Source organism: Phascolarctos cinereus, unplaced genomic scaffold (genome assembly GCF_003287225.1).
Source record: "Phascolarctos cinereus isolate Bilbo 61053 unplaced genomic scaffold, phaCin_HiC Scaffold_3;HRSCAF=262, whole genome shotgun sequence".
Lineage (NCBI taxonomy): Eukaryota > Metazoa > Chordata > Mammalia > Diprotodontia > Phascolarctidae > Phascolarctos > Phascolarctos cinereus.
Window position 1 is genome coordinate 241213771 of NW_027555736.1, and position 26459 is coordinate 241240229.

The following is a 26459-nucleotide window of genomic DNA, read 5'->3' on the forward strand; positions in this document are numbered from 1 at the left end:
AACCCCTTGAAGGCACGAGATATTTTTGCTTCTGTCTTTGTATTCCCAGAGTTATAGCACAGTGTACATGCTACGAATTTAACAAACACTTTTTGAATCAAAGTTCAATTATCTATCATGTTAGAGCATAAGCTCTCAGTGGGCAGAATTTATAGCTGAATGGCACTTATAACCACATGCTATGTTGATATGTCAGGTTCCTTTCATTTTCAGTTTTAATTGTAGTGATTTGATAATTTAAAAATTAATTTTATAAGAGATAATATGATTATTTTAATAATATATAATAATTAATATTTAATAATTATAAATACAACCATTTATTATACTTAGATCATGAAGAGAAATAAGCATCGGTGTTAAATATTGTGGAGGTTTCTTTTCTCTTATTTCCCATGCTTTTCTGCCTCCTTGCTAGAAATGGAAAAACTCATGGAGTTTGGGGTTTTGAAAATCTTCCAAACAATTTAGGTTTTGACAAAGCCTCAAAATATCTCCCTCCCTTTCAATTTTTCCAGCTGGAAGGTATTCGAGGGGAAATTTCATTAAAAACCATTACTTCAGTACCTTGCACACAGTAGGTACTCATTAAATGCTTTGTTGAATTTGGATTGAATTATTTAATTAAATGGAAATCTGAGCTATGCTAAGAAAGAAAACCACAGTACAAATTAAATCTTTGGTTTGGTATGAAATGGTGACAATTTGCTGTTGAAGGAGTATAAGCTATTTCTCTAATGAACATCATTTAGAATTCAGAAAAGTGCTGCTATATCAAGTCTGCTCATATTCCACAGCCTGGTGAATGTAGGTATTTATTTCCAGTACATATCCTTTTTATTTTCATACTTGCCTTCATGTTTCACACCTAAGTTCTATGCTTCTTTATTATATAGTTATTTTTTTAAGAAAAACAAAAGCTATAAATAATATTAGGCTAGTTATTTTTTATTAGCCATGGTAGCTTCTTCAATATTGTAACTATTTGTAATAAGATAAATCTCATGAGGTTCATTTTTTTATAAAGGAGTTAGATGCTTTTTATTTTCTGGTAACAATATAGACTTCAGGCTTTACCTTGTGGTACTTCTGAGTCACTGCCCAACCTTTATTGTTATAAAAGCTATGGGCTAAATAGTCATTTATAAGTCATCTCAAAGTTTACTTAGGAAGTATTGCTAACGTGAGTTAGAGTAAACCTTGGATACTTACAAAAGTTAAGAAAAGTGGTTAGATAAGACCTATGCTTCTGAATTAGTGATCCAATTTAATGGAGTTATATGTGATTGAGGAAAAATAATTCTACATTTCATCCCAGGGAGTGCTGCATCTTGGTTGCTTTTTAAATACTTTTTGGATGTCTCTTCTGATGAAAAATTGAATTTTGAGGCACTTTTAAGACTTTCAAAGTTTTGCCTCCTGTTGATTGAATTGCTAGAAGGTTTGTAATTCAGTTTTAGGTAAAAATTTAAAAGCCACTGTTGATAGTTCTTAAGAAATGTGGATTTGCTATTATAATAATGATTTGATTTTTAAATGGTTTGATCACACTTAAATGATAAGCTGTATTATGTATAGTCAGTCACTGGCTACAGAGGATGAATGGTATGTGTAGTAGTACATGTGGTAAATATGGAAGAGACCAGAGCTCCTTCTACCCCATAACAACACCATCAGCTTAAGAACAATAAGTATCCAAAAGCAACTATGGATAATCACTCTAGGTTACTGAATTGACTAATTTTATCAGAGCCCCTAATTATTGTTAGCTGAGGAACAAATGACTGCTTTAACTAAATTAAGAGGAATGTGTATCAGTGTGTAAAATTACCAATATTGTCCCTTTACCGTTTTATAAGATGTGTACTATCTAGTTTTTAGACACCTCCTTATGTATATATGAGTGTTAAAAAATAAGAGACCTTAGCTTTGTAATTGAAACTTGTTGATGGGGGGGGGGAATCCAGCCTTAAAGGTTAATCTTTAACCTCTCCTTACCCCTTACTTAAATTATCAAAGCAGAGGTATCCCATACATATGTTGGTTGCTTGATCACAACTGTATATTTTCTCATTTAGACCCTTGGTTTTATGTACCCCGGAGGGCAAGACATTGTAACTTCCATATTTGTAAATGCCACTCCCATTGTTGTAATAATACACATATGTTGAAGAGTGACAAAGAAAAACATTACCTAAATTAAGGATGTACATTCAGAACATATTTATTAAGTGGGGAAAAAAAGTGTACCTGTGATGTATGAAAATGAATAGGACTGAAACATGATTTCAAAGCAAAAAGTTCTCAAAATGTCACAACTGGAAGCAGCCTTACAGGATTCTGTATTTCAACATATTGCTGATAAGGAAACTGAGGCTGAAACAGAGGCAAGTGGCTGCTAATCTAGGAGTGGAACACAGTTCTTCTAGTCCAATTTTCTTTCCACTATACCACCGATTAGGTACGTTTTCTTCTTTCTTTTCCTTTTTTTTTTTTTACCATTAAAGCATCGTGATTAACATACTAAGTTGCATCCAAGATACATTAGCAAATGAGAATTAGTGACTAAGGCAATGTTATGTTGATTTTTGGTTTAGTGGAACTCTGCCTGTTCTATGGGAGGGCACATAAAAAGTGCTTAAAATGCTTTTTGGTTGAATTTAAGATTAAAGTAGACTTTATAGCTTTCCGATATCTATGTAAATCAAATTGTAAGCAATTAAGCCTGAAACCCGAGGGAAAGAGGGTGGGGGAACCTTGCTCAATCTCATAACTCAACTAAGATTCTCACTTAATGGAAGTAAGAAAGAAAAAAAATATTTTTAGGGTACCAACCAACCATAATTAATTCTTCCATCATGCAACCTTCAAGTTCCTTATCATTTTCCCCACACTAAAACATAAAGAAAACTTACATAAAGCAGTTTTTACATGCATAAAAACTAAGAATATCTCGTCCATTCTTAGTGCAACTTTCTGTCTTTGCGATTTTGCCTGTTTTTGTTGTTTGGGGTTTTTTTGCTTTTACATTGTAACAAATCGCTTGCTCCTAACATTTAGGGTTAAGAAGACAGTTCCATTGCATTCTACGCCAAGTATAGGGTGATGTTGCTAGCTATTTCGTGTATTAGCAAAAGGTACTAGGGCTACAGCTGAAGGAAACAGTAATAATGCATAAAAGAAAACCCCAAACTAGGTAAATAGCAGATTCTCAGCCGCAGTATATTACAACGCTGCTTTTAAGGAAGGGTGCGTGGGGAAAGAGCCATATGATACACGATGGAAGAATGCTGCAACAGGAAATGCAATGACGGCCTAGCACCCAAAGCCCGAGATCATTTTCAGCAGCCCGGGCTCGCGAAATCCCGCCCCTTCCAGCTAGGAAAAGGAAAAGAAAAAGAAAAAACAACCACCCCAGCTCTTTTTATCCCTCCTCTTCCCACCAGTCCCACAGCGGCACCATAGAGACGAGCCTGCGAACGCTCGCAGAACATCTCAGCTGTGCCTCCAGCTGACCGCAGGCCGATTGGCCTAGGACGGGGAGGGCTGGGGTGGGGACAGGCCAGCTCGGGAGCTTCCCATTGGTGCCTGGGGAGCCGGCCTCCCCCTCAGGTGAGGCGGCTATGCGCCTGCGCGTTCCTCGGGCCTTTCCCCCCCCTTTTCCTTCCTCCTTTTTACTCTTTCCCCCACCCACTCCTCCTTACTGGCGCGCGCGCGCGCTCGCGGCCTCGCTCCCTGCCCACTCTCCCCCGCCCCCCTCAGCCTCCGGTCCTCCCTCGGCCTTCGCCTCCCGTATCCTCAGAGCTGCCTCTGTGGAAAGAGGAGGGAAGCAGAGGATCGGCGCTGCTGCGCGCCGGGCCAGGCCGCGCTGACAGAAACCGAAGCCGAGCGAGCTAGACTCGACTCCCTCGGATTTGCTGGACCCTCCCTTCCCCGGAACGTTTTGGGTTCCTTTTTGTGGCGGGGGGAGGTGGCGGTGGAGCAGAGGACCGCGTGTGTCCTTCCCCTTTTTAACCGCCGCCTCGGGATCGCCTCTCTCTCCGCCCTCCTTCGTTCGCTCTCCCTTTTGCCTCGTGTGGGAGCAGCCGGAGCTTACACCGGAGCGGACCCGGCCGAGGAAGCGCCTGGTGGCGGGGGCGCTCAGCCATGGAGGGCGCCGAGGGTGCGAACGACAAGAAAAAGTAAGTGAAGGGGGACCTCGCCGCCCGGCGCCCCTAAAGCCCACCGCCACGCGCAGCCGGGAGGACTGGGGGGGGGTGTAGGGGGGAGGGGGCTGCTTCTGTTCATTTCTCCCTACCCCCTTCCTCAGTCGGCCCCCCCCCACTGTCCACGTCGCCATCTTGGTGTGGGGGGTTGGAGAGCCATTGAAAGTGGGAGTCCGGACGACTTAGAGCCTGGTCCCCTCCCCCGGCAGCCCCCGCGCGGGCTCGCGCGTACTTCCCTCCTCCTGACCCCCCACCCCGGACCCCAGTCTGAAAATACAGCCTTGGAAAATCGAGCGGCTTTCGCTCCCTCCGGGTGACCACGCTCTGCTCCGGACGGGCTCCCCCCGCCCCCGCTTCCTCCCGCTCTGTTCTGTTGAAAGCCCCCTGGGGGGGGGGCGCAGCACGACCTAGTTGAGCCCCGCGCTTCTCTCCTGGGCCTTCGATCATGCACCCCGTGGTAGCTTAGTGTCAGCGCTCCAAAGTGATGGTGATGGTGGTCTGCCAGGCCGCGAGTGAAGGAGCGAACTGCGGGGGGGGGGGGGTTCCGTTTGTTTCTTCAGGACCCTGACTTACTAGTTCTCTTTCTCTGCTTTATTTTTTTCTATCAGACTGATGGTGCTGGCATTTATTAAACGCGGTGTGCCTAGTTTAGAGTGAGACGTTAGCAGCATTACAGAGAACCGCCAGACTTGCTCTTTTGTGTTGGTATCAAGTGCCAAAAGAGAACCTAGATGTAGTCAATAGATTTCACTGCTTTTAAATATGTTCAGGGAAATGTGATGGATAATTAAATGTCCGAAGTGACCCACATGCGAAGCAAACAAAAGCTGTGAGCTCTGAGAATTCTTGGCTTTGCTCATTTTCCGGCCGGGCTGTGGTTGTGTTAGTTGTATTAAAATCTTTAATAAAATGTCAGAAAGAAATAGCCGCTTTCATGGAACTTCTTGGAAGTGTAGGGAACATTATGAACTTTAATAAGAACCAAAGAGTTTTTAAATACAAATATTTAAGGATTTGGAATGATTGAAATCGGGCACATTAGCTCCAAAATGCTATTTTCTAGGTGAAGAAATTTCGTCTCTGTTGGTGTGTGGATTCTAGAAGGAAGCTTTGCAAAACATTGAAATTATATTTGATTTCTGTTTTGGTGAACTGGTTTTTATAATATGTAAGCCCATCTAACGATATGTTTATGTCATATTATCTTTTTTTTTTGGAGATGTTATCTTGGGACATTTGGACTAGAAACTTTTGAGGAAGATAAATAAGGTGTAGATAAAATTATTTAACATTTTTACAATGTAAAAAACAGTTAATTCAAAAAGTGAGTTTCCTTCTCTGTAAAATGGATTGGACTAGGTAGCTTCTGATGTTGCTTCCAGGTCAATCTAGGTGTATGAGCCTATGAGAAATCAACACAGAAGCTGTTATTGAAGTTGGAAGGAATGAATTGCTGTTAATTTCATAGAAATAATTATAAAGCTTTTGCCTGAATTGGACTGTACATCCCAGGTTAGAGAATAACTCTATATTCTAATTGTAATTTGAGTTTAATTTTATAAGTAAGGATGCATTAAGCAAAGTTACACACTTCCCCTTTGCAAATAATAGTACACTCCATTTCACTTTTGTTCCAACAGCCAGTATTAATATTATGGCATTATCATGAATGAATTGTGTATGGGTCCACTCACTTGAACAGGGATTATGATTGTTAACGACTTTTTTGCCTTTGTGTCCTCAGGGCCTAGAAAAGTGCCTTTCACATATTAGAGACTAAAAATAAATTGTTGGATTGTAGGAGTTACTTTTTGAAAGCTAGTAATTTTTGCATGTTGAGATGCTTGAGCAAGAACCATTCTGTATTTGTTTTGGGAGTAAAATGAATCCAGTTATTATAAAATGTAACCACACGTGGGACATTGTTACTACTCCCTCTAGTCTAGGTTTTGTGATACTCTTTTAGCATTCTTAAACATAGCTGAGTCTAGTAGACTTGGAGATCTTAAGGAGTCAACCTGTTTAGTCCTCACTTAGGCAGATTACCACATCCAGACTTTCTAAAGTAGATGTCCAGAGTCATAAATATCTTTGTGGATAGAAAGACCATGATGTTCTTCTAGAACAAGTTTTCTTAATATGGACTCCCTTAGGTCTGTGGATATATTTCAGTGAGTCTGTAAACTTGCAAAGGGGGAAAATCATATTTATTTTCACTAACCATCGGTTTCCTTTGTAAAGCATGTATTTTATTTTATGAATTTAAAAACATTTTGAGAAAGGGCTCATAAACTTCAACAACTGCTAAAGGGATCCATGACAAACCTTTGTTGCTTCTCATAAGTCAAGATACTTAATGTATCTTGAAATAAAATACTTTATTGCTGCAATTTTAAACCCATATCTTCTTGTCCTTCATTAGTAATGGAAAGTTTTAATATATCTCTGTATACTTCAGTTTGCTCTCATCTCTAAGAATTTGCTATGGCTTCAACTTCTTTAGCATTCTTAAAGGTCTCTATGAATGCTTTTATTCTCTGAATTTGAGTCAACATCATCACCTCAAAAGTATGAAATTCAAAACTAGACACAGAACCCTAAAAAGAATTTACAAATATGTAATGTAACAGAATCGGTCCTTTTTATATTTTTCTACTTCTAATGCATTCTTGAATTTTAGGGTTTTTTTTAACAGTAGTATGGTATACACAAGTATTTAGTTTGCACTTCTCTCAGACTAGGTCTTTTTCTTCAAAGAGTTGGCTTTCTGGTCCATCAACAAAGCAATTTATTAAGCCTCACCATGTTCCGGCTTTTGTGCTAAGCTCTGAGGATACAAAGGCAAAAATGAAATAGCCCCTGCCCTTGAAGAGCTTACATTTTAATAAAGGAGACAACATACACATTTTGCAGAGTATTTGTATAATATATACAAAGTGCAAACAACGTAATCTGGGGAGAAAATTCACTAGTTAATAGCAAAATACCTGACATTTGCTCCAGAATAATTAAAAATGTCATAGAACCTGGATGAAAATCCCAGCCTTAGGCAAGTCACTTAACCTTCTAAAAATTTTAATTTCACCAAAATTATGGAATAGGTGAAACACAAAACAATCTTTGCTAAATGTGGTCATTTGTCTCTGAACACAGAGTGAGTGATGTGCTTAATAATTGAATCAAATTAAGTTGGTTGGCTCATTCAATAGTAATAAACCTCACAACATCTTTAAAAAAATAAGTGCAACATATCTTTTTTCTTCAGTCATTTATTTGTTTTACAGGACCTGGCACTGAGTTCACAAGATTTTGACACATATTCTTTAATTCGTCATCGAGAAAGCACACTTAACACACTAGATATTAAGCATAACTTTGATAAACACAGATTATAGCCTTTTCATTGAAATTTAAATTAGGCAAGTTTCAAGACCGTGGAAGCATTTTTATTTTCATCTTTCAGATTTCTTAATCGTTTGTGACATAGTGCAGGATTGTCTTGTAGTTTTTGTCCATCTCCATTTGAAAATTTCTATAATCCTAGAATAATTCAATATAACAACATATTTATCAAGAGGTTCCTCATTACCTCCCCTTTGTAAGTAAAAAATCTCAAAAATTTTTTGAGTAGATGTTTTACAGTCTGATGATGATGTCCAGATCTTACAGGTTCATCTGAATTTTTTCTGAAAACAGCCTTGCTATAGATTTGAATGAAAACTTGAGTTTCATCAATAAAAATGACCTTTTCCCAATCTTTAGTACTCTTGTCTTTATATTGTCTTGCAAATGACAGTTCCTTTATAGCAGTGATTAACAGCTAGTTTTTACTAGTGTTTTACCGTTTTTCTAACTTTAGGAAGCCTAGACAGCACTTAAGAGAAATCAACAACTCCTTCAGCTGCCATGTCCTTCTGAACCTGTTTTGTAAGGATTAATGAGACTTTCACAGCAATAATATCTAACAGTCATTAAGTGTGCTTTTTAATACTCATAACTTTTGCTCATTTCCTTAGAGAAGTATCTATTTTTAAAGCTCACAATTTAAAACAACAAAAGAGAGCAATGCAACATGTACATGTGTCATGAAATTCAGCACTGAACTCACAGAGAACTAGCTAAAGATGGGAAAACCAGCTCAGTCTGGTTTTATCTAGTTAAAGTCAGACTTTATGAGTCAAATTACTCTCAGTAGAAAGACACAGGCATAACTATTGCTATTAAAAATACCATCATTGATATTAAAGCAGCCTTTTCTCTGGCATTTAAAGCCTTCCACAATCTGGATCTGGTTATGATTCTTTCTCAAACTCAGTCCCTATACCTTGTGTCTAGTGCGCATTCCCTTCTCATCTTCACTTTTCAGAAGCACTTCTCTTTAGTGCTCAGTTCAGGCACCACGTCCTCCTGTGTAGTCTTTCCATGATTATCACCTCACAATTTGAAAGTTGAATCGTATAAGTTCTGGCAGGGTTGGAAAAAGAGATGGTGACTAGAGAATTTTAAGGTGATTGATACTCGCTGGTACCATCTGAATGGTATGACTTTTAAATCTTCGATATTCATCTCACTTTATGGGTTAATCTGCAGAAAAATTCAGAGATAAATCTGCCACAGCCCTTTCTCTTCTGTTTACAATATTATATTGCTTCCAACAGATTAAGACTGCCCTTCAAATGCTTATTCTTAATACCCCAAGCATGTTGATACTCATTCATTTTGTTTTGAAGAAAAATGTCATTCTGAATGAAGGTCATTTAGTTCCCCCAACTGTTGGGCCCAAGACTTGACTTCAAAGGCTTTATGAAGTAACAATGTTCAAAGGACTACACCATGGACATCCTTATTATTTTATGCTAGGTGTGATATAATGATAAACTAATCTAGTATTTGAATGTGATTTAGAAAGAACTTAGTAAACACTTTGTTGATCACTGAACGTAAGCTTTTGGAAAATAGGAATTAAAAAAATTTTTTTTTGCTCTAATTTCCCCAGCACAAGCACATTGCTTGATATGTAGTAGTCAGTCAACAAGTATTTAAGTGCCTAGTTTGTGCTAGGTACTGTGTTAAGCCCTAGGGATACAAAGAAAGACAAAAGACAGTTCCTGCTTTTGAGGACCTTACAGTCTAGTGGGAGAGACAATATGCAAACAACTGTGTACAAACAAAATATAGACAGAATAAATTGCAGAAAATCAGCAGAAGGAAAGGCACTAGTATTTGGGAAATCAGGAAATGCTTCTGGGACTTTAGTTAAGACTTGATACAAATCCAGGGAACACAGGAGGTAGAAATGAGGGGGGAGAGAGCTCCAAACTTGGAGGATAGCGAATGAAAATGCCCAGGGTAAGTAAATGATATGTCTGGTGTGGGGAGCAAGGAGACCAGTGTCACTGGATTGCAGGCTACATTGAGGGGGATGATGAGGTGAGAAGATTGGAAAGTTAGGAAGCGGCCAGGTTTTGGAGGGTTTTAAAAGCCAACAGATTTTATATTTGATCCTGGAGGCAATAGGGAACCACTGGAGTTGACTGAATGCGGGCAGTGGGAAGGCATGACATGGTCAGACTTAAACTTTTGGTATATTAATTTGACAACTGAGGATGAATTGGCATGGGGAGAGAGACTCCGCAAAAAGACCAACTAGCAGGCTACTGCAATAGTCCCTCCCAACAGGTGATGAGTGCCTGCACTAGAGTGCTTGCAGCTTCAGAGGAGAGAAGGGGTTGTGTGTGAGAAATGTTAGAAAGATAGAAAAGGGAAGACTTGGCAGCTGATTGGATCTGGGGAATGAGAAAGAATGCAGAGTCAGGGATAACTCTTAGCTTGCAAGCTGAAGTGACTAGGAACATATTGGTACTCTCCAGAGTATTAGGGAAGTTGGAAGAAAGGAAGGTTTAGGTAGAAGGAAGATGATTAATAAATACTTACTGATTGATGGTCAACTAAAACCTTATTTACTTCACTTGCTAGAGATTATTTCAGTGGTTCTTTGATCTCCTTGATAATGGTATTCCCTTTATCAGTACAGATTGTAACCTGTACATACATGTTTTCTCATCCTGTATGTGGGTGGTTTTGTTTGTTTGTTTGTTTGATCTTATATAGATTTTACTCAGAGGATCCACGTAAGATGCTAGAGGCTCTAGGTCTACCCTTACATGGTTAATATAAACAATAAATTGGATCATACTTCTTATTTTTGCCACAAGGGACCCACTTCTTAGGAAGTGAGTATCCTCTTTCTAGATTTTAAAATACAGGAATGCAAGGCAGGGATGCCGTAGAGGGGTATGGATTGGATTAGATGACCTAAGACATGGCCTTCTAACACTGAGATTCTGTCATTAACCTTAACAGATGATCTTGATATCATTGGAAATAAACTGTAGCCTTCTTGTGCTGTGTACCTTTCCATTGCTCCTGGGATTATCCTCAAGTTTGATTCTTCAAAGAAGATAGTATTCTAAGAATTACAGTGAATGTAGGGAGATCATTTCTATTGAACATTTTTTCTGCTAGGGAACACTTTGGGATTGTGAAAAGCATTGTACAGTTTCTTACATGAAGTCTCTCTTTTGGGAATCTTTGCTTTTGGACCCTGTGTAATTCAAATCCCTTATTTGAATTGCTTTGCCCTTCAGTAGCTGTGTAACCTTAAGCAAGCCCATTAAACTCTCTGGCTCACTGTTTTCTCACCTGTAAAGTAAGATGGTTTGACTAAATGACCTCTTAGTTCTCTTTTGGCATAAGATATCCCTCATACCAGGATGTATCCTTCAGCAGATATCTTGTTTTTATGACTCCTTTTTTTATTAATCAGAATGTTGAACAACTAACAGCTTACCTGGATCTCCACCAAATTACTTGAATAGACTCAAGTCTTCTGTTTCTCCGCCTTTCATCCAACCTTCCATATCGCTGATAGAATGAGTTTTCTTATCCATAGATCTGGTTACATCTTTCCATGTTTAAAAAAAAAAGCAGCTGTTTTCCCTCGCCTACCAAGTAAAATTCCTGCCGTGTTAAGCTTTCCACAGTCTGGTGTGATCCTATTCTTCTAGACTTATCTCATGTTACTGATATACATAAATGCTTTGCCTCTGCCAAACTGCACTAATCCCTGACTGCAGAACACACCCTACCCTTTTCTCTCTGTGTTGCTACGCCTGCCTGCAGTGTTTTACCTTCCCTCTTACTCTGTTGAATTGCTCCGCAAATTTTAAAGCCAAATTCAGATGTTATCTCTTCCATGAAATCTTCCAGGATATGCCCAATCAATAACAACCTGTTATATGTCTTTTTAAATTTATTTATCATGTAATTTTGTGTATTACATGATAAAGCCATGTACTTGTTTTTGTTTTATCCTTTTACTGGATTGTAAGATCTAGGGATGTAAAGCTTAGATCCTTATTTGAAGAGAGTCTTTTTAATATCTCCTGTCTAAGATATATAGGGAATAGAGTCAAATTTGTAATTTGTTCAGTCATTCTCTGGTGCCAAGCCTCTCATTTTGTAATTCTTTGTCACCATGAAAGGCTGCTATGCATATTTTTGTTCATGAGTCCTTTTCTTCTCTCTTTGATATACAGGTAGTGGTGTTGCTGGGTTATTCACTAATTGAGAAATGGTTAAAGAATATGAGTAGGTAGTTTTCAGAGGACATTCAAAATATCATCAGCCATATGAAAAATGTAAATCATTAATAATTAGAGAAATACAAATTAAAACACCTTTGAGATACCACCTCACACCCATCAGATTGGCAAAGTTGACAAAAAAGGAAAATGACAGATGCTAGAGGAGCTGTGGGAAAACAAGGACATTAAGGCACTGCTGGTGGAGCTATGAACTTGTTCAGCCATTCTGGAAAGCATTTTGGAACTGTCCCAAAAGTTGTTAATCTGTCCATACCCTTTGACCCAGCAATACCACTACCTATACCCAAAAGAAAGAGGGAAATGACTCATGGACAAAAACATACATAGCTGCCTTTTTCATAGTGGCAAAGAATTAAAAAAATGAGAAGCTTTCATCCGTTAGGAAATGATTAAACAAATTGTGTGGTGTGTGTGTGTGTGTATATTTGTGGGTTTGATGGAATGCTATTGTGCTGTAAGAAATTATGAAAGGCATGGTTTCAGAGAAATATGGTTATACTTGTGTGAACTAATGCAAAGCAAAATGAGCAGAACCAAGAGAAAAATTTGTATAACAACAATAATATTATAAAGACAAGCACCTTTGAAAAACTTAGGAACTCTGGTTAGCACAATGAAAACCAACTATAGGTCCAGAAAACTCGTAATGAATCATGCTTTCTACTTCCAAATATAGAGGTGATGGACTCAGAGTGCAGACTGAAGCATTTTTTTTCTTTTTTGGACATGCCTAATGGAAGAATTTGTTTTGCTTGACCATACATTTTTAATAGGTTTTATTTGTCTTACTTTCTCAGTGTGTGGGAGAGGGAGAGAATTTGGAACTGAAAATAAAATAAAATTGAATTGAATTTAAACAAATACATAGTATCCCACTGATGCCCACTGCAGCTTTTTAATTATCTGCAGAATTTGATTTTCCATACTTTGTGGCCATTTAGCATCACCAGAAGAATAAATGTTAAAATATATGGACATTTTCTTTAAGGAGAAGCTTAAGATCGTTAAAAGCATTGTATAATTTCCCAAGTGTATTCCTCTCTCCTATTCAGTTGTGGGCACATCTCGTCTGTCCATCAGTAGTATCTTAACTCAGTGTGTACTGACCTTCCAACTTCACGTGTCATCTCTTGGACAGTAGGCATTCTTCATCTACTTTTTTTTTTCCATATGTAGGTAGTTAGGCCAAACTTCTGAATTATTCACCTTATTTAGGAGGCCTCAGAGTCTTCTGGGGCTTGATGCAGTGAGCAGTGTCATCTGCAGATAGCATCGATAAGACCTCATCAGGTATCAAGATATATTTGAGCAACTCCCATCCTGTCTGTGGAGATGGTTTGTTTTGAGTTGTCCATTAAAATTATGAGATTACAAATTTTCATTGTCAATAAAATTAGTTTCATAAATGGCATAGACTAGTGTGTAGCTCGTCTGCCTCTTGGAACACATAATACACAAAATTCTAGGTTAGCCAAATTGATAAAGGAGGTGGTAGGTTTTGAAATGCAAAATCATTCGTCTGTTTAAAAAAGACTACATTTTTTTTCCTAATTGTTGAGACTCTTGAAGGGACAGTGCAATTAAGAGCTTGTTCAAACCTCTGGGGCTGTTTGCTTTGAGAGTTCCATCCATTATTTGAAGATTTAAGAAATTCTTATTTTTTTGAGTTACAAGAGCACTGACCTGGGTGGGGACCTTGAACAAGCTATTTCCACTCATTGGGACATCTATAAAAGTAGGGGGTTAGACTGGGTCTTTAAGTTGTTTTCCAGCTGTAAAATTTTCTGAATCTAGTGAATAACCTTGGAAAATGTTAGAATTTTTTAAAATTCTGAAAGAAAATAGCCTTCACCTTAATTGTGAGTTGCTTTTTTTTAAGCAATTGTTGTTGATAATTTTGCTATCTGAACCTGAGTTGAAATAGACTTCTCAGTCATCTAGGCCAAGCCATATTCTTGAACAAAAATTCTCTTCCACCTACTTGGTAAATGGTTATCCATCTCATTTTGCTTGAAGAACACTAGTAAGTCCATTCTCCTTTTGAAGTCCTGATTTTTATGAAATTTGTCTTTTTATTAAATCCTCTGAAGCTGAGCAGAAATCTAATGCTGCTATTCTGTATGACAGTCCTTTAAATGCTTAAAACTATCATGTCTGAAATATGACTTCTACTCTACTGGCTAAATACCCTCAATTCCTTTTATTAGTCCTAGTATGGCATAATTTCAAAGCTCTTTTACTGTCCTGGTCACCTTCTACTACATGCTCTCCAGCATGTCAGTATTCTTCTTAAAATGTGGTTGTCTAGAACCAAATATAGTATTCTGGATATGGGTTGACCAGGGCATGGATTGTGTTGGTACAGTTACTTCCTGTACAGTCCACTATACTTTGCATCTTATAGCCTACAATCATATTTGCTTTCTAGGCTGCCAATCACACTGCTGATTCTAGTCCACTAAACTCCAGGTCTTTCAAGCTGCTGGTCTAACCATATATTTTCCATCTTATACTTGTGAAGATGATTTTTTTTTGAACTCATGTAAAACTTGACATTCATCCCTCTTAATCATATTATATTCACTACAGTGTTCTAGCCTATCATGAGCATTTTTACAGGTTCAACATGTATAGTCTTAGTTATGATAACCTCAGTATATACTATCCCTATTATCAATAGACATGGCAGAGTTTCAGACTTATTCAGAGCTATGGCATTATTTACAGCCACATGTAGGTGTTTTAGAAGTAAAGCTTAGTTTCAGAACACAAACACTAAGGGCTTTGGTTCAGCCTTTAATATAAAGAAGTTCATTGATGTACCAAAAATGCTAAAATATAATAAAAAACAAACAAACAAACATGAAAACCTGTAGCTGAAATTCCCTATGAGTGTGCACAAGACATATATACCTAACTCATAGTCACCCACACACTATAGTGGAAACTTAAAACTAATCCAATCCTGTGTGACCGAGAAGCATTGAGATGTATTATCTTCCATCTTTTGCAGATTAGCATCTGTTCCAAATATTTTGTAATAAAAAATATAACATCTTCTCCCAACAGATATCCTACTCTAAATGGGTCAGCATAAGTAAACCTAGGAAAAAATTGTACTACATACTTAAATTTAGGGCAGCAATTAATAAGATTTATCACAATTCCAATACAAGGAACAAATCCTCTTACTCATTTCATTATATCTTTCTTAGGCCAGGATTGCCCTTGCTGAACATATCCATTCATCTTGCCTTTCATGATTTTTTAAAAAAACTCAGTGAACAATTAAAGTCTTCCTTCTTAAAGATAATAATTTCTCATTATCTAATGGGGTGTTCAAAATGAATTGTTAAAAACACACCAAAAAAAAAAAAAAGGAGATCCAGTCTGTGAAAAGCAGGTTCCACTGAGCACCACTACAATTAGACTTTCACTTCCAGGTATAGTGCTGTTAGCCCTTTCAGATCACTAAAGCTGAGGGGAAAGTCATCCCAAAGTCCTTGATAATAGAGTTGCCATTTGTGCATCTGCATATTGTCCTAAGAATTTCAGAGACAGCATGGCATAGGCAGGATGACAGGGAGAGAGCATTTTGAATCTTGTGTAGTAATGTTTGCTATCACTAGCAGCTTTGTTTCGTCTGCAGATTTTCTTGATCCAGATTGTACCTTTCTTCTTTTTGTAAATTATGTTTAGCTATGTAATAAATTGAAAGATTGGGGGTTTGTTTTTGTTTTGCCTTTTGGAATTTTCCCCAAAGTTTTTTTCTTCTATGTTGACAAGAATAATTCATTTTCAATGAATTATTCAGCATGGTATATGGGGATGAGCACTGGATTTGTAGTTAATTGACCTGTTTGAATTCTGAACTCTGATGGATATTTTACCTATGTGGCCTTGGGCATGTCAGTTTCCTTCTTTAGGCCTCAGTTTTTTTATCTATATGAACCAGTTGGACTAGGTGATCTCCAAAGACACTTCCAACTCTAGATTCTGTGATCCTATAGATGATTGATTCAGAATTGTTAAGGAACTCTGCTAGTTGAAGAACAATCAGAAATTAAGATAATCATTTCTAAAATTTTATTCATGTTATATCCCATTTTGTAAATTGGGGTAAGAATTAAGTATAAACTTGACTTAATCAACAAGCATTTATTAACCATCTACTGTGATATCAGGAATTGTGCTAGGAACTGGGAGATATAGACAAAAGTGAAATAGTTCTTCCCCTAAAGGAGTTTACCTTCTATAATGGGGGAGACATGTGCACAAATAAATATACAAAAATATATGCAAAATAAGTAAAGATAATGGGAAGGGATTCTCCTGTAGGAGGTAGTACTTGAGCAGAACTTTGATATACAATAGGGATTCTAAAAGGCCAGGGTGGGGAGAAGACCTTCCAGACATGGGGGAGGGACAACCTATGTAAAGGCATGGAGATGGGACTTGAAATGCTGTATGTGGGGGCCAGTGAGAAGGTTAATTTAACTAGACAGTGTTGTGTTTGAAGGGAAATAATGTTTAATAAGGCTGAAAGAGGTAGGTTGTAAAGGGCTTTAAACAACAGACAAAGGAATCTGTGTTCAATCTTAGAGGTAATAAAGAGACATTGGAGTTTACTGAGCTGGGAATGACATGGTTGAACCTGTGCTTTAGGAATACTTTGGCAGCTCTGTTGGGAAGGTTTTGCAAGGGAGACTTTATGTAGGCAGACCAATTAGGAGGCTTTTTGCAACAGTCCAGGGAAGAAGGGGTAAGTACCTAAATTAGATAGATTGATGGATTGGAATTACTACACATGGATTTAGATATTGTTTACCACCAAATTCTATCATCTACCATCTTATTATTTTCAGTTTCCAGTATTTAATGTTATTAATTCTGGGCTTATAAAAACGAGTAGTGTTTAACTTTATAATTTATATGTTAACAATCCTATGCAAGGTTTAAAAAAGTTTAATCTGGGAGAACATGAATTCTAACAATGAAAATATCTAGGCAAGACTACCCCTTAAGCTCTAGTTCTTGTGACAAGAGTGATAATAGGATAGTAACCAGTTTGCTACCAGTCTGGAGTAGTTTGGATGGGCCAGGTTTATCCCTGAATTGCTCAGGCTTTTTTTTTTTTTGCATGTATAGCCAGCCCTCGAGACTTGTCATCTCATATCATGTGGCCAAACACCCATCCTTAGGACTGCCTCATAAAGTTTTGGGTTCAAGATCATTGTGCATTTACAAACCCAAAGAATTTGGCAAACTTAAGGCTAAGTTAATATGTTACATTTAATTTTAGAGAGTAGATGTTAGTGTAAATTTATTCAGATATAAGCAGTCAGATATGAATATTGCCAAGAATCTGAGGTAGGAAATCTTTCATAGAATCTAGCAAATCATTCATATCTTAGAAATTTGAGGAATCATTGTGCTTAATTTTAAGAGTTGCTAATTAAGTATGAATAAAGAGCTGACTACAGAGCCTTGAAGATCACTTGGGTTCAAATCCAACTTCTGACTAACACTGAGATGGGACCCTAGGGCAAGGCACTTGGTTACTTAGTGCGCTAGGCCTGAGGTGTGGAACCTGGGGCCAAACAAGATTAAAATGTAATTGGAAAATGTTTAACAAAATGATTAAAATGCAGTACAACATAGATGATATTGATTTGAGGTATTCTAAGTCAATAGGCTTAGAAATAAGTCTTCTTGATAAGAAGATGCCAACCTGCAGGTCTGATCCCTATCTATAATATCATATAAGCTTAGGTCTAATAGAACAACGCTCTGTAATAATACACCATTTTATTTATAAAATAATTAACATCCATTTCCCCAATATCCCTTTGGATCTGAGAATAACTGGCATAAAGAACCTAAAGTTTTTAAACCCATTGGAGCAGAGGAAGTTACCAAGAGAGTAGAAAGAAGAAAAGAGGAGGATATAAGTATCCCCACAGTTAAGGAATGTTGCTATAGATAATGAATAGGCAAGAACGATGGAGCTAAAATGTTCAGAAAGTTAGAAAGCAAACCAGGAGAGAATAGTGTCAGGATAATATAGGGAGAAGAGAATATCCCAGAATAGAGGGTAGTCAACAATGTCACATGCAGCAGAATGGTCAGAAAGGGTAAAGACTGAGAAAAGACCATCCTATTTCACAATTAAGAGATCATAGGGAGGACAGGTAGGTGGAGCTGTGGAGAGAGCGCCAGTCCTGGAATTGGGAGGACCAGAGTTCAAATCTTACCTCAGGCACTTGACACTTAGTAGCTGTGTGGCCCTGGGCAAGTTACTTAACCCTCATATGACAGAGAGAGAGAGAGAGAGAGAGAGAGAGAGAGAGAGATTGATCATTGGTAATGTAGGAGAGAGCAGTTTTGGAAACAGTTGAGGCACATTTGAAAGAAGAGAAAGTGCATCTAGTAAATGAAGCTAATATTTTCAGATCTAGGACATGATGAATGGGGGAAGGAGAATATCAATATATGTACACACATACATACATACATATATACGTGTGTGTTCTTTACCTTGACTATTTCTCAGCTGTCCTCACAGGCATAAATCTACCAAACCCATCTATGATCAAGGCTAACACCATTAATGCTTCAGAGCTCTGCTTCCATTATTCCAAGGCAGGAGTTCTCAAACTTTTTATCTCATGTATCCCTTCTCAGAATAATATGATTACTTAGCAAAATATTTTTTAAAATAACGTTCATAGAACCCAGGTTAAGTTATATTGTTCCATATCATTCTACACAGGAGCAGTCTCTGAGCCTTTTCTTGCTGGACTTTATTGTAGTATCTTTCCCTCTAAGCTCCAGCCCAATAAGTCTTCATTCAGGCAGCCAGGTTTCTTCTGTGATTGTTATAATTATCTGAGGGAAGAATGTCATCAACTCCATTTGGTTCTTTGATAACTCAAATACAGTTTCTGACTCCCAACCACCTCATGGATTTGCTATAAAAATTAACATTAAGTTGTCTTACCTTTCTTTGCACTTGCTGTAATAACATTCAAACTTAAATTATGGAGTTATTATTCATATAACAGAATGCCCTTTGTTCTACTAAAAGAATTTGCTAAAGGAGATCCCTTAAATAGCTCCTCTGTTAACATTTAAAAGAATTTGTTTGGCAGACAACTTTTCAGGTAATGGGACAAAATTAAGTATGCTTGTACTTGTATGAGTTTTCCTTTTTGTATTGTCAAAGATAATATCGTCCCTCAGTTCCTTCGAGGCAGAAAATGGACTACATGTAGGCAAATTGCTTAATCCATTTGGTTATAGTCTGCTTATTGCTGTATACTTAGTTCTATTTTATGCTATCTTTTTTCCTCAGTAAACTTGCTACCTCTTCAAGAATGAAGACTTTTAAAAATTCTTTTGTACTCCTTCCCTAAGATTTCTAGAATAGTATTCTGCATGTTAGCTTATTTATTTACCACTGTATTCAGTGTAATTATTTTATAATGAAATTGTAAAATAAGAACTCTCAATCTCCTATGCCAGCTTAAACTTTTAATATTCATTTTTAGGGATTGGATTTTGAAGGAGGGTAAGTGTAAAATGCACATAAGAATGGTCTTACTCTGGTACTCTGTCATTATATGAAGGTAACACATTTAGTTTTCATAGGCAAAGAGCATAGGGTCTAAGAAATTCTTACCAAGCTAGAAGGTGTTTGAGTACAGACATGGAGGTCTTGTGCTCTGCATAGACAGTCAGAAGATCTCTTTGCCTTTTCTAAATGTTTGTAAACTCTTTGAACTTTCATTTTAATAGGACATTCTGGAATTTTGCCAGGAAATCAGGTCAAGCTTTCTCTTGTAAACTTTGAAAACTCTACCTTTTCCCTTTGAAGGAATTCAATTGAATTTTTTTTCTCCCCAACCCGTGAAGTTATGGAAAAATTGCACAAGATCTAGAGACAGATTGGATTGAGATAATTTGAGTATGCTTAAAGTAGTAGCAGCTTGTTTTTAGGCATAGTATTCATAAAAGAGTCTAATTTACATCTCCTTTAAAGAAGGTAGATTCTTCACTTTAGTTTATTCTGTAACGTGTCATTAGTGTATATTGTTTGAGCCTTTTCCCACTTGTAGTCTTTTTACTTTATGGGGTTAACATAGACCCTGTTAAGATACAGGATCTCGGGCCAGGTAGGTGGTGCAGTAGTAACTAACTTACCACCAATCACTAAACTGTGTATACCATTAATGCAATGATTCTACTAGTAAACCTATACCCCAAAGAGACCAGAAAGGGAAAGGATCGACATGTACAAAAATATTCACAGCAGCACTTTTTGTTGTAACAAAGAATTGGAAACTAAAGAGGGGCTATCAATTGGGGAAGTGTGTGTGTGTGTGTGTGTGTGTGTGTGTGTGTGTGTGTGTGTGTGTGTATTTTGAAAAACCGGGAGATAGAAGGAAGTTCAGAAGTAGGATACTGGTAGGACAGTGTAGGAACTCCATTGTTACATTTGAAATTTTAAAAAATAAGTTATACTTAGTGGTGATTCTTGGCTTCTTATGCATTTTTTTAAATTTCTGTTTAAAGTGCAGCTTTTTCAAAGAAAGAAAAAAAATTAAAGTATCATTTTCTACCCTGTCTTTTCTTCTCCAGGTTAAACATGTCTAGTTTTTTCAACAGGTCCTTTTATAACATAGTTTTCAGACGCTCTTCCTCCCACCTCCCTGCATCTCAAATGCCACTTTCTATATGAAGTTTTTCCTGGTTTCCTCAACTGCAAGTAGTTCCTTTCTCCCAAAATTATCTTGTATCCATCATGAACATGCCCATATTTGAACATGTTGCATCACCCATCTAGATTGTAAAGGGCAGAACTATTTGGATTCCCTTTAGCCTTTTCTGTGCATGGCATGGTACACAGCACAAAGTATGCACTTAATAAATGCTTGTATATTGATTTGGTCACCTTTTTTCTGTATATTTTGTCATGTCAGTGTCCTTCTTCAAATGTACTGGACTGGATAAAAATACTATTCCTATTATGGTTTGACTGGGACAGAGTATACCAGCACTCTTTACATCACTTACTCTGCATATTGGGAACTTAGTGAGCTTATAGACCACTTAAATTCCTAGGCCTTCACGTAAACTTCTTCCTACACTTGCCCCCTGTGCAGCTGTAGTCTAGTGGACCTCCAGGAGCTCCCAAACTACCACTGTTTGTGGCATCATTGTGCTACTAAGGCCACAGTTTCTTTGCTGTTCTAGGACACTAAATCTACACAGCTCTGGTCTCACAGTGACTCTGGAATAACTGGTAGCACCTCTTCACCAAGGATTCAGATCTTCTTGAAGTCATGAAAAGAAACCAGGGTTGTTCTTAGAGTTCTTAAAGCCCAGAGCTTGAGTTCTATTATAATGCATGAAACAGCATGGTACAATGAATAGAGCTCTGTATGATTTTGTATTCAGAGGATATGAGCTCAATTTCCAGCTCTGCTACTTACCAAATTGGGCAAGTTACTTTCTAGGCCTTAGTTGTTTATTCATAAAATGAGGGGGTTTGACTAGATACTAGCCTCTAAATAAAGTAACTTTAAATTCATCATATAGGTGATAAAATGATATTCCTAAAGTACAGGTTTGATCTCTTCCTCTTTTTTTTGTTCTTAATAAAAAATGTATTGCCTTTGAAATTTTTTTTTAATTTTGAGTTCCATATTTTCCCCCTTTCCTTACCTCCTCCACCCAGTGAGAAGGCAAGTAATATATCAATTATACATGTGCAGTCATATAAAATTATTTCCATGTTAACCAGATTGTTGATCTCCCCTGCCCCCAAGAAAAAGGGCAAGAAAAATAAAGTAAAAAAATTATACTTCAGTTTGCACTAATTATTCATCAGTTTTCTCTATGGAGATGGGTAGCATTTTGTCTTGGATCACTGTATTGACCAGAGCAGCTAAGTCTTTGAAGAAGTTTCATTGGCTCCTCTATCTCTAGAATAAAATTTAACTAGATCACGTGACCAAAATTTACATGAGTGAACTGAATCTCTTCACCATCAGACAGGTTTGGGTTGGGAAGAAGAGCATTGTTTTTGCATTATTTTGAGGGAGAGACACATAAAAGGACAGAAGATGGAAAAGGCTACAAGGTAGGGACAAAGAGAGGAGGAGTATGAATTCTTTTTGACCTTGCAAGTGAGAGAGATCTGTGCTAGGTTCTATTAGACCTCTTATTTCCAAAATATTTTTTACCTGTAATGGTCTTCCCCTCTACTACCGTACCTTACCATACACCCTGAAACTAATATCCTTCAAAGCCTAACTAGGGTGTTTTTCTGTAAGATCTCTTTAACTTCTCAAACTACCCTCAAACAAAATGCTATCACCTCCTTGAATCTTTCAAATTGTTGTTATCCTTCCTATACACCTAATCATTTTCTAACTTTTATTTTTTTATATATGCCCTATCTTCAGCCCCCCATCAAACTGCAAGTTTTTGGAATGCAATAATTTTCATGTGTGTTTCCCTAGCACTGAGGATAATGCTCTGTACACAGTGGGCCAGATATTTTGTTTTGGTCTGTTTCCTTAAGATGGGCAGCTAAGTGGTGCAGTGGGGGGGAACTCATCTTTTCGAGTTCAAATCCTGCCTCAGACACAAGCTGTGTGACCCTGGGGAAGTCAGTTAACCCTGTTTGTCTCAGTAAATGAGCTGGAGAAGGAAATGGCAGACTCTCCAATATCTTTGCCAAGAAAACACCAAATGGGGTCACAAAGAATCAAACATAACTAGATAGTTATAACTAGAACTAAACAATCTCCTTAAGGAAAGCTTGATTTCTGGATGGTAATTTAGTAGGTACAATGTATTGTTCTCTGGTAGACTGTGATAACTTCTTGAAGGTATCTTTCTTGTATGTCTGGCATAAACACTACAGTGAATACCAGAGGAAGGCCCTTAAATTTTTGCTTGTACTTGTAGTCAATTTCCTTGTTTGGTATGATAATGGAAAGAACATCGTATTTGGTATTAGATAACCTGGGTTCAGATCCCAAACTTTACTACTTACTTAAGCTTTGTGATCCTTGAGCAAGGTACTTTAACCATTTTCTCAGCAATATGAGGGGCTGGGATTGATGATTTCTGGAGTCTGTGATTTGAGAGAAAATATTTTTTGCCTCTCAGCTCTTGTCTGTTAACTTGTTTAAATATCCCTTTGGGTCAAGGCCCTTCAGAACCCCAAATAAAATGAAAAATAGTTTACATTTGCTATTCAATAGGGCTATTGAATAAACATAACCTCTCTATTAAAGACAAACTAGAGAAAGACAGCATGTGATTGGTTAAAAGTGAAGCAAATGACCAACAGTGCACCAAATTCTTTATGAATGCCTCTGATAACAAGTTTCAGATAAAAAAAATATTTTTGTTTTGATGGAAATGTGTGGTTTTTTTGCCAGAAAAACTAAAGAAACCTTTCTTTTTCTCCCTTTTTCTGATGGAGTGAGAGCATACTTTTCTCTGAGAAGGGAATGTTATATAGGCGGAGATGTGGAAAGCAGAGCCTTTAAGAGAATCTAATAAGTAAGATAAAATACACATTCAGGCTAAAGTATATGATAAGTTTTAAGGGAATAGGGGATAGGAACTGGACTTGAAATTTCACTAAGGGAACTCCCAGATGAGGAATCTCAACTTTTAGAAATGCAAGTTGACACCTCTGCAACTTAAAATCTTAGAGAACAATGAGAGATAAAGTGACTGGCCCAAAGTCATACTGTCAGCATGTATCAAAAGCAAGACTTTGAGCTCAGTTCTTCCTGGCTCCAAGGCCTCTTAAGGGAATAGTGCAGTTAAATTCTATAAGTAAAAGTTCAGAGGAATATAAGAGACCAGAGGTTCCTAACCTTTTCTTTAAGTCATGGACTCCTCAGAATAAAGTTTTTAAATTCATAAAATATGTAAGATTACAAGAAAACCAGAAATTAATGCAAATAAAGCTGCATTTTCCCCCAGATTTATAGACTCCTCTGAAATCTATCCACAGGCCCCAAAGGGACATAGACCCTAGGTTAAAAATCCCTGAAAGAGACAGATACTATAAGAATTTATCTCAGCAGTGGCCCATGGTACAAAATCTGTAATAATTCATTAATTGGTTAATATTCATGCTATTAACTTTTTGATAGAATTATAAGACTAGTAGAGCAGGACAATGCCACAATGTAGCTTGTCTGGATTTTAGCAAAGACAGAGATGTCAAACAGTACCAACCCACTTAACTGTTGTACTGGCTAGGTCCAAAGTGTGACAATTGGGGGCTCAAAATGAGTCACTCACTCTTCAATGAGAGTCAGTTTGATGTAGTGGAAAGGATTTTGAATCAGAATTTACTACCACCTTATGCAAGTCATTTCACTTCTTTAGACCTTGATTTTCTCATCTGTAAAATGAAGGTCTGGACTAAATGACTAGATCCTTTCTAGCTCAAAATCTGGATACTGTGAAGGGAGGTATTGCAGAATTCCATCCTTGGTTGATCCTGCTCCACATTTTTATCAACAACTCAGATGAAACCATAATAAGTAGGGTACTTAACAGATTTGTAGATACAGGAAGCTGGCGATATTGATAATGGATAACATTGTTCCTTGACTTCATGGACTTTAGAATCTTATGGGGAAGACAATACAAATAGATAGCTAAAACAAAATAGAATGTCAAGTACAACTGAAAGGGTTACGACATGCTGTGAATTTCAGAGAAGAGACAAAATAATGCTAAGCTGGGCGTCAGGGAAAACTTCGTGGCGAACATGGCATTTTGAAAAATAGATAGAAATTGGACAAGCAGAACTGAAAGAAGGGCATTCCTCAGGTAGGAAAATCTTTAACAAAAGCATACTGTTCTTGTCAAGACATGCCACTTTTATGATTTAGGTGCCAAATAAGAAAGCATCTTCTTCATTCTACAGGGTTAGTATTAGTTTAGCCTCGGTTTCTTACAGAAGTTCCATACATTCCTAGCTGGCCTGTCTACCTGTATTATTAGGTGCCACGGCTAGGAACTGAATGTCTCTTGCCATCTCTAGGATTGATAACACCTTCACTCCCTTGGAATCTATGTATTTTTTTGTGCAGCTCTGTGATTTTATGGAACTCCCAGAGAGGAAACACCTTGCCCTATCAATGCAGATTAGTAACAGTTTTTCAATTTATAGTCTTAATTACCTAGGGGTGAGTACTGAGAGGTTGTGACTTGTCCAGAATCAAAGAGTCATTGTGTGTCAGAAGCAGGACTTGAACCCACATTATCAGATTGCATGTCCAGTTTTTGAATCCACGGTGCCAAGCTGCCTCTATTTTATATTAAGTAGATGAAGAATATGAGATTGATGTTATTTTAATGACAAAGGTATACTATTTATTTTAAAATATGTGCATTTTTAAGAATCTAAAAGAGCAAATGTTTTGTAGGATTAGCTCTGAACGGCGAAAGGAAAAGTCTCGAGATGCAGCCAGATGTCGCAGAAGTAAGGAATCTGAAGTTTTCTATGAACTTGCTCACCAGTTGCCTCTTCCTCATAATGTGAGCTCACATCTTGATAAGGCTTCTGTCATGAGGCTTACTATCAGTTATTTGAGAATGAGAAAACTTCTAGATGCTGGTAAGTAAGTAATCCTAGTGTGGTTTAATGTGAATGAAGGCCCAAAAAAGTGCTACCTTCTGTGGACTGGTCAAAACTTTAAAGGTGTTATATTTTATTAAGAGTTTGTTTTTTCTAGATAACTTTCCCTCTTGAAATTCATCTTTTTTTCTTTGAAATTGTTTTGTTTTTATTTTAGCCTTAGAAACATTTTCAGTTTAACTTATTTTGCACTATTTTTCACACTCTAAGCCAAGGACTTTTGAGATAAGATTTTGTTTTTAAATGATAAAGTGACTCTTTACTTTCCTTTTTATTGGCCTGATTCATTGCATTACTATTAGCATTCATGAAGAGCAGGTGGCAGATTTTATTTTAGATTTTTCAGCTTCCAGGGTTTTGTTCTGTCTTCAAATGGTGTTACAAGAAAAAAATAGTATTTTTTGAATTGCATGAGAAAATAAACCTTAGAAATATTAAACACTAAAGAAAGGCTAAATGCACTTAATACTGTTGGGTTAAAATTTATTTGCAAAATTCTTGATTATATTTAATGCACTTACTGTGCTCCCTTCTTCATAGTATAGGCATATTTGGGGTGAACAGTTTCCTATTATTGCTTAGAAATATCTATATGCTAACCTGTCTTGTCCATGCAATCTGAGGTCGAATTTTTCAACCACTTTTACATCATTTATAAATATGATATTTGTTTCTGTACCGTCTAGTTCATATTAAAGCCAAGAAAAAAAATTTTAAATAAGCTCTTTCTTAGACAATTATTATACATTAGAAAAGGAATGTATGTAGTTACTCTACCTGTAACCTGGCCAAAAAGACAGGGTTCTCCAAAAATCTTAGTGCAGATTTAAGCTATTAAAGCTTAAACAGAGTTCTTGCTTAAACTTAAAACTTCATTAAGACTTTTAGGACACATACAACTAT

The 26459-nt window shown here is 37.2% G+C and overlaps 1 protein-coding gene across 1 annotated transcript in view; it reads left to right on the forward strand.

The window, feature by feature from the left end:
• Positions 1-3703: 3703 nt before the first annotated feature.
• Positions 3704-26459, forward strand: part of HIF1A (hypoxia inducible factor 1 subunit alpha) — a 49649-nt gene continuing 26893 nt past the window's right edge. The window contains exons 1-2 of the mRNA XM_020986497.2: positions 3704-4181; positions 25345-25535. Coding sequence (XP_020842156.1) covers positions 4147-4181; positions 25345-25535 — 226 coding nt within the window. The 5' untranslated portion in view covers positions 3704-4146. The remainder of the gene's footprint in view (positions 4182-25344; positions 25536-26459) is intronic.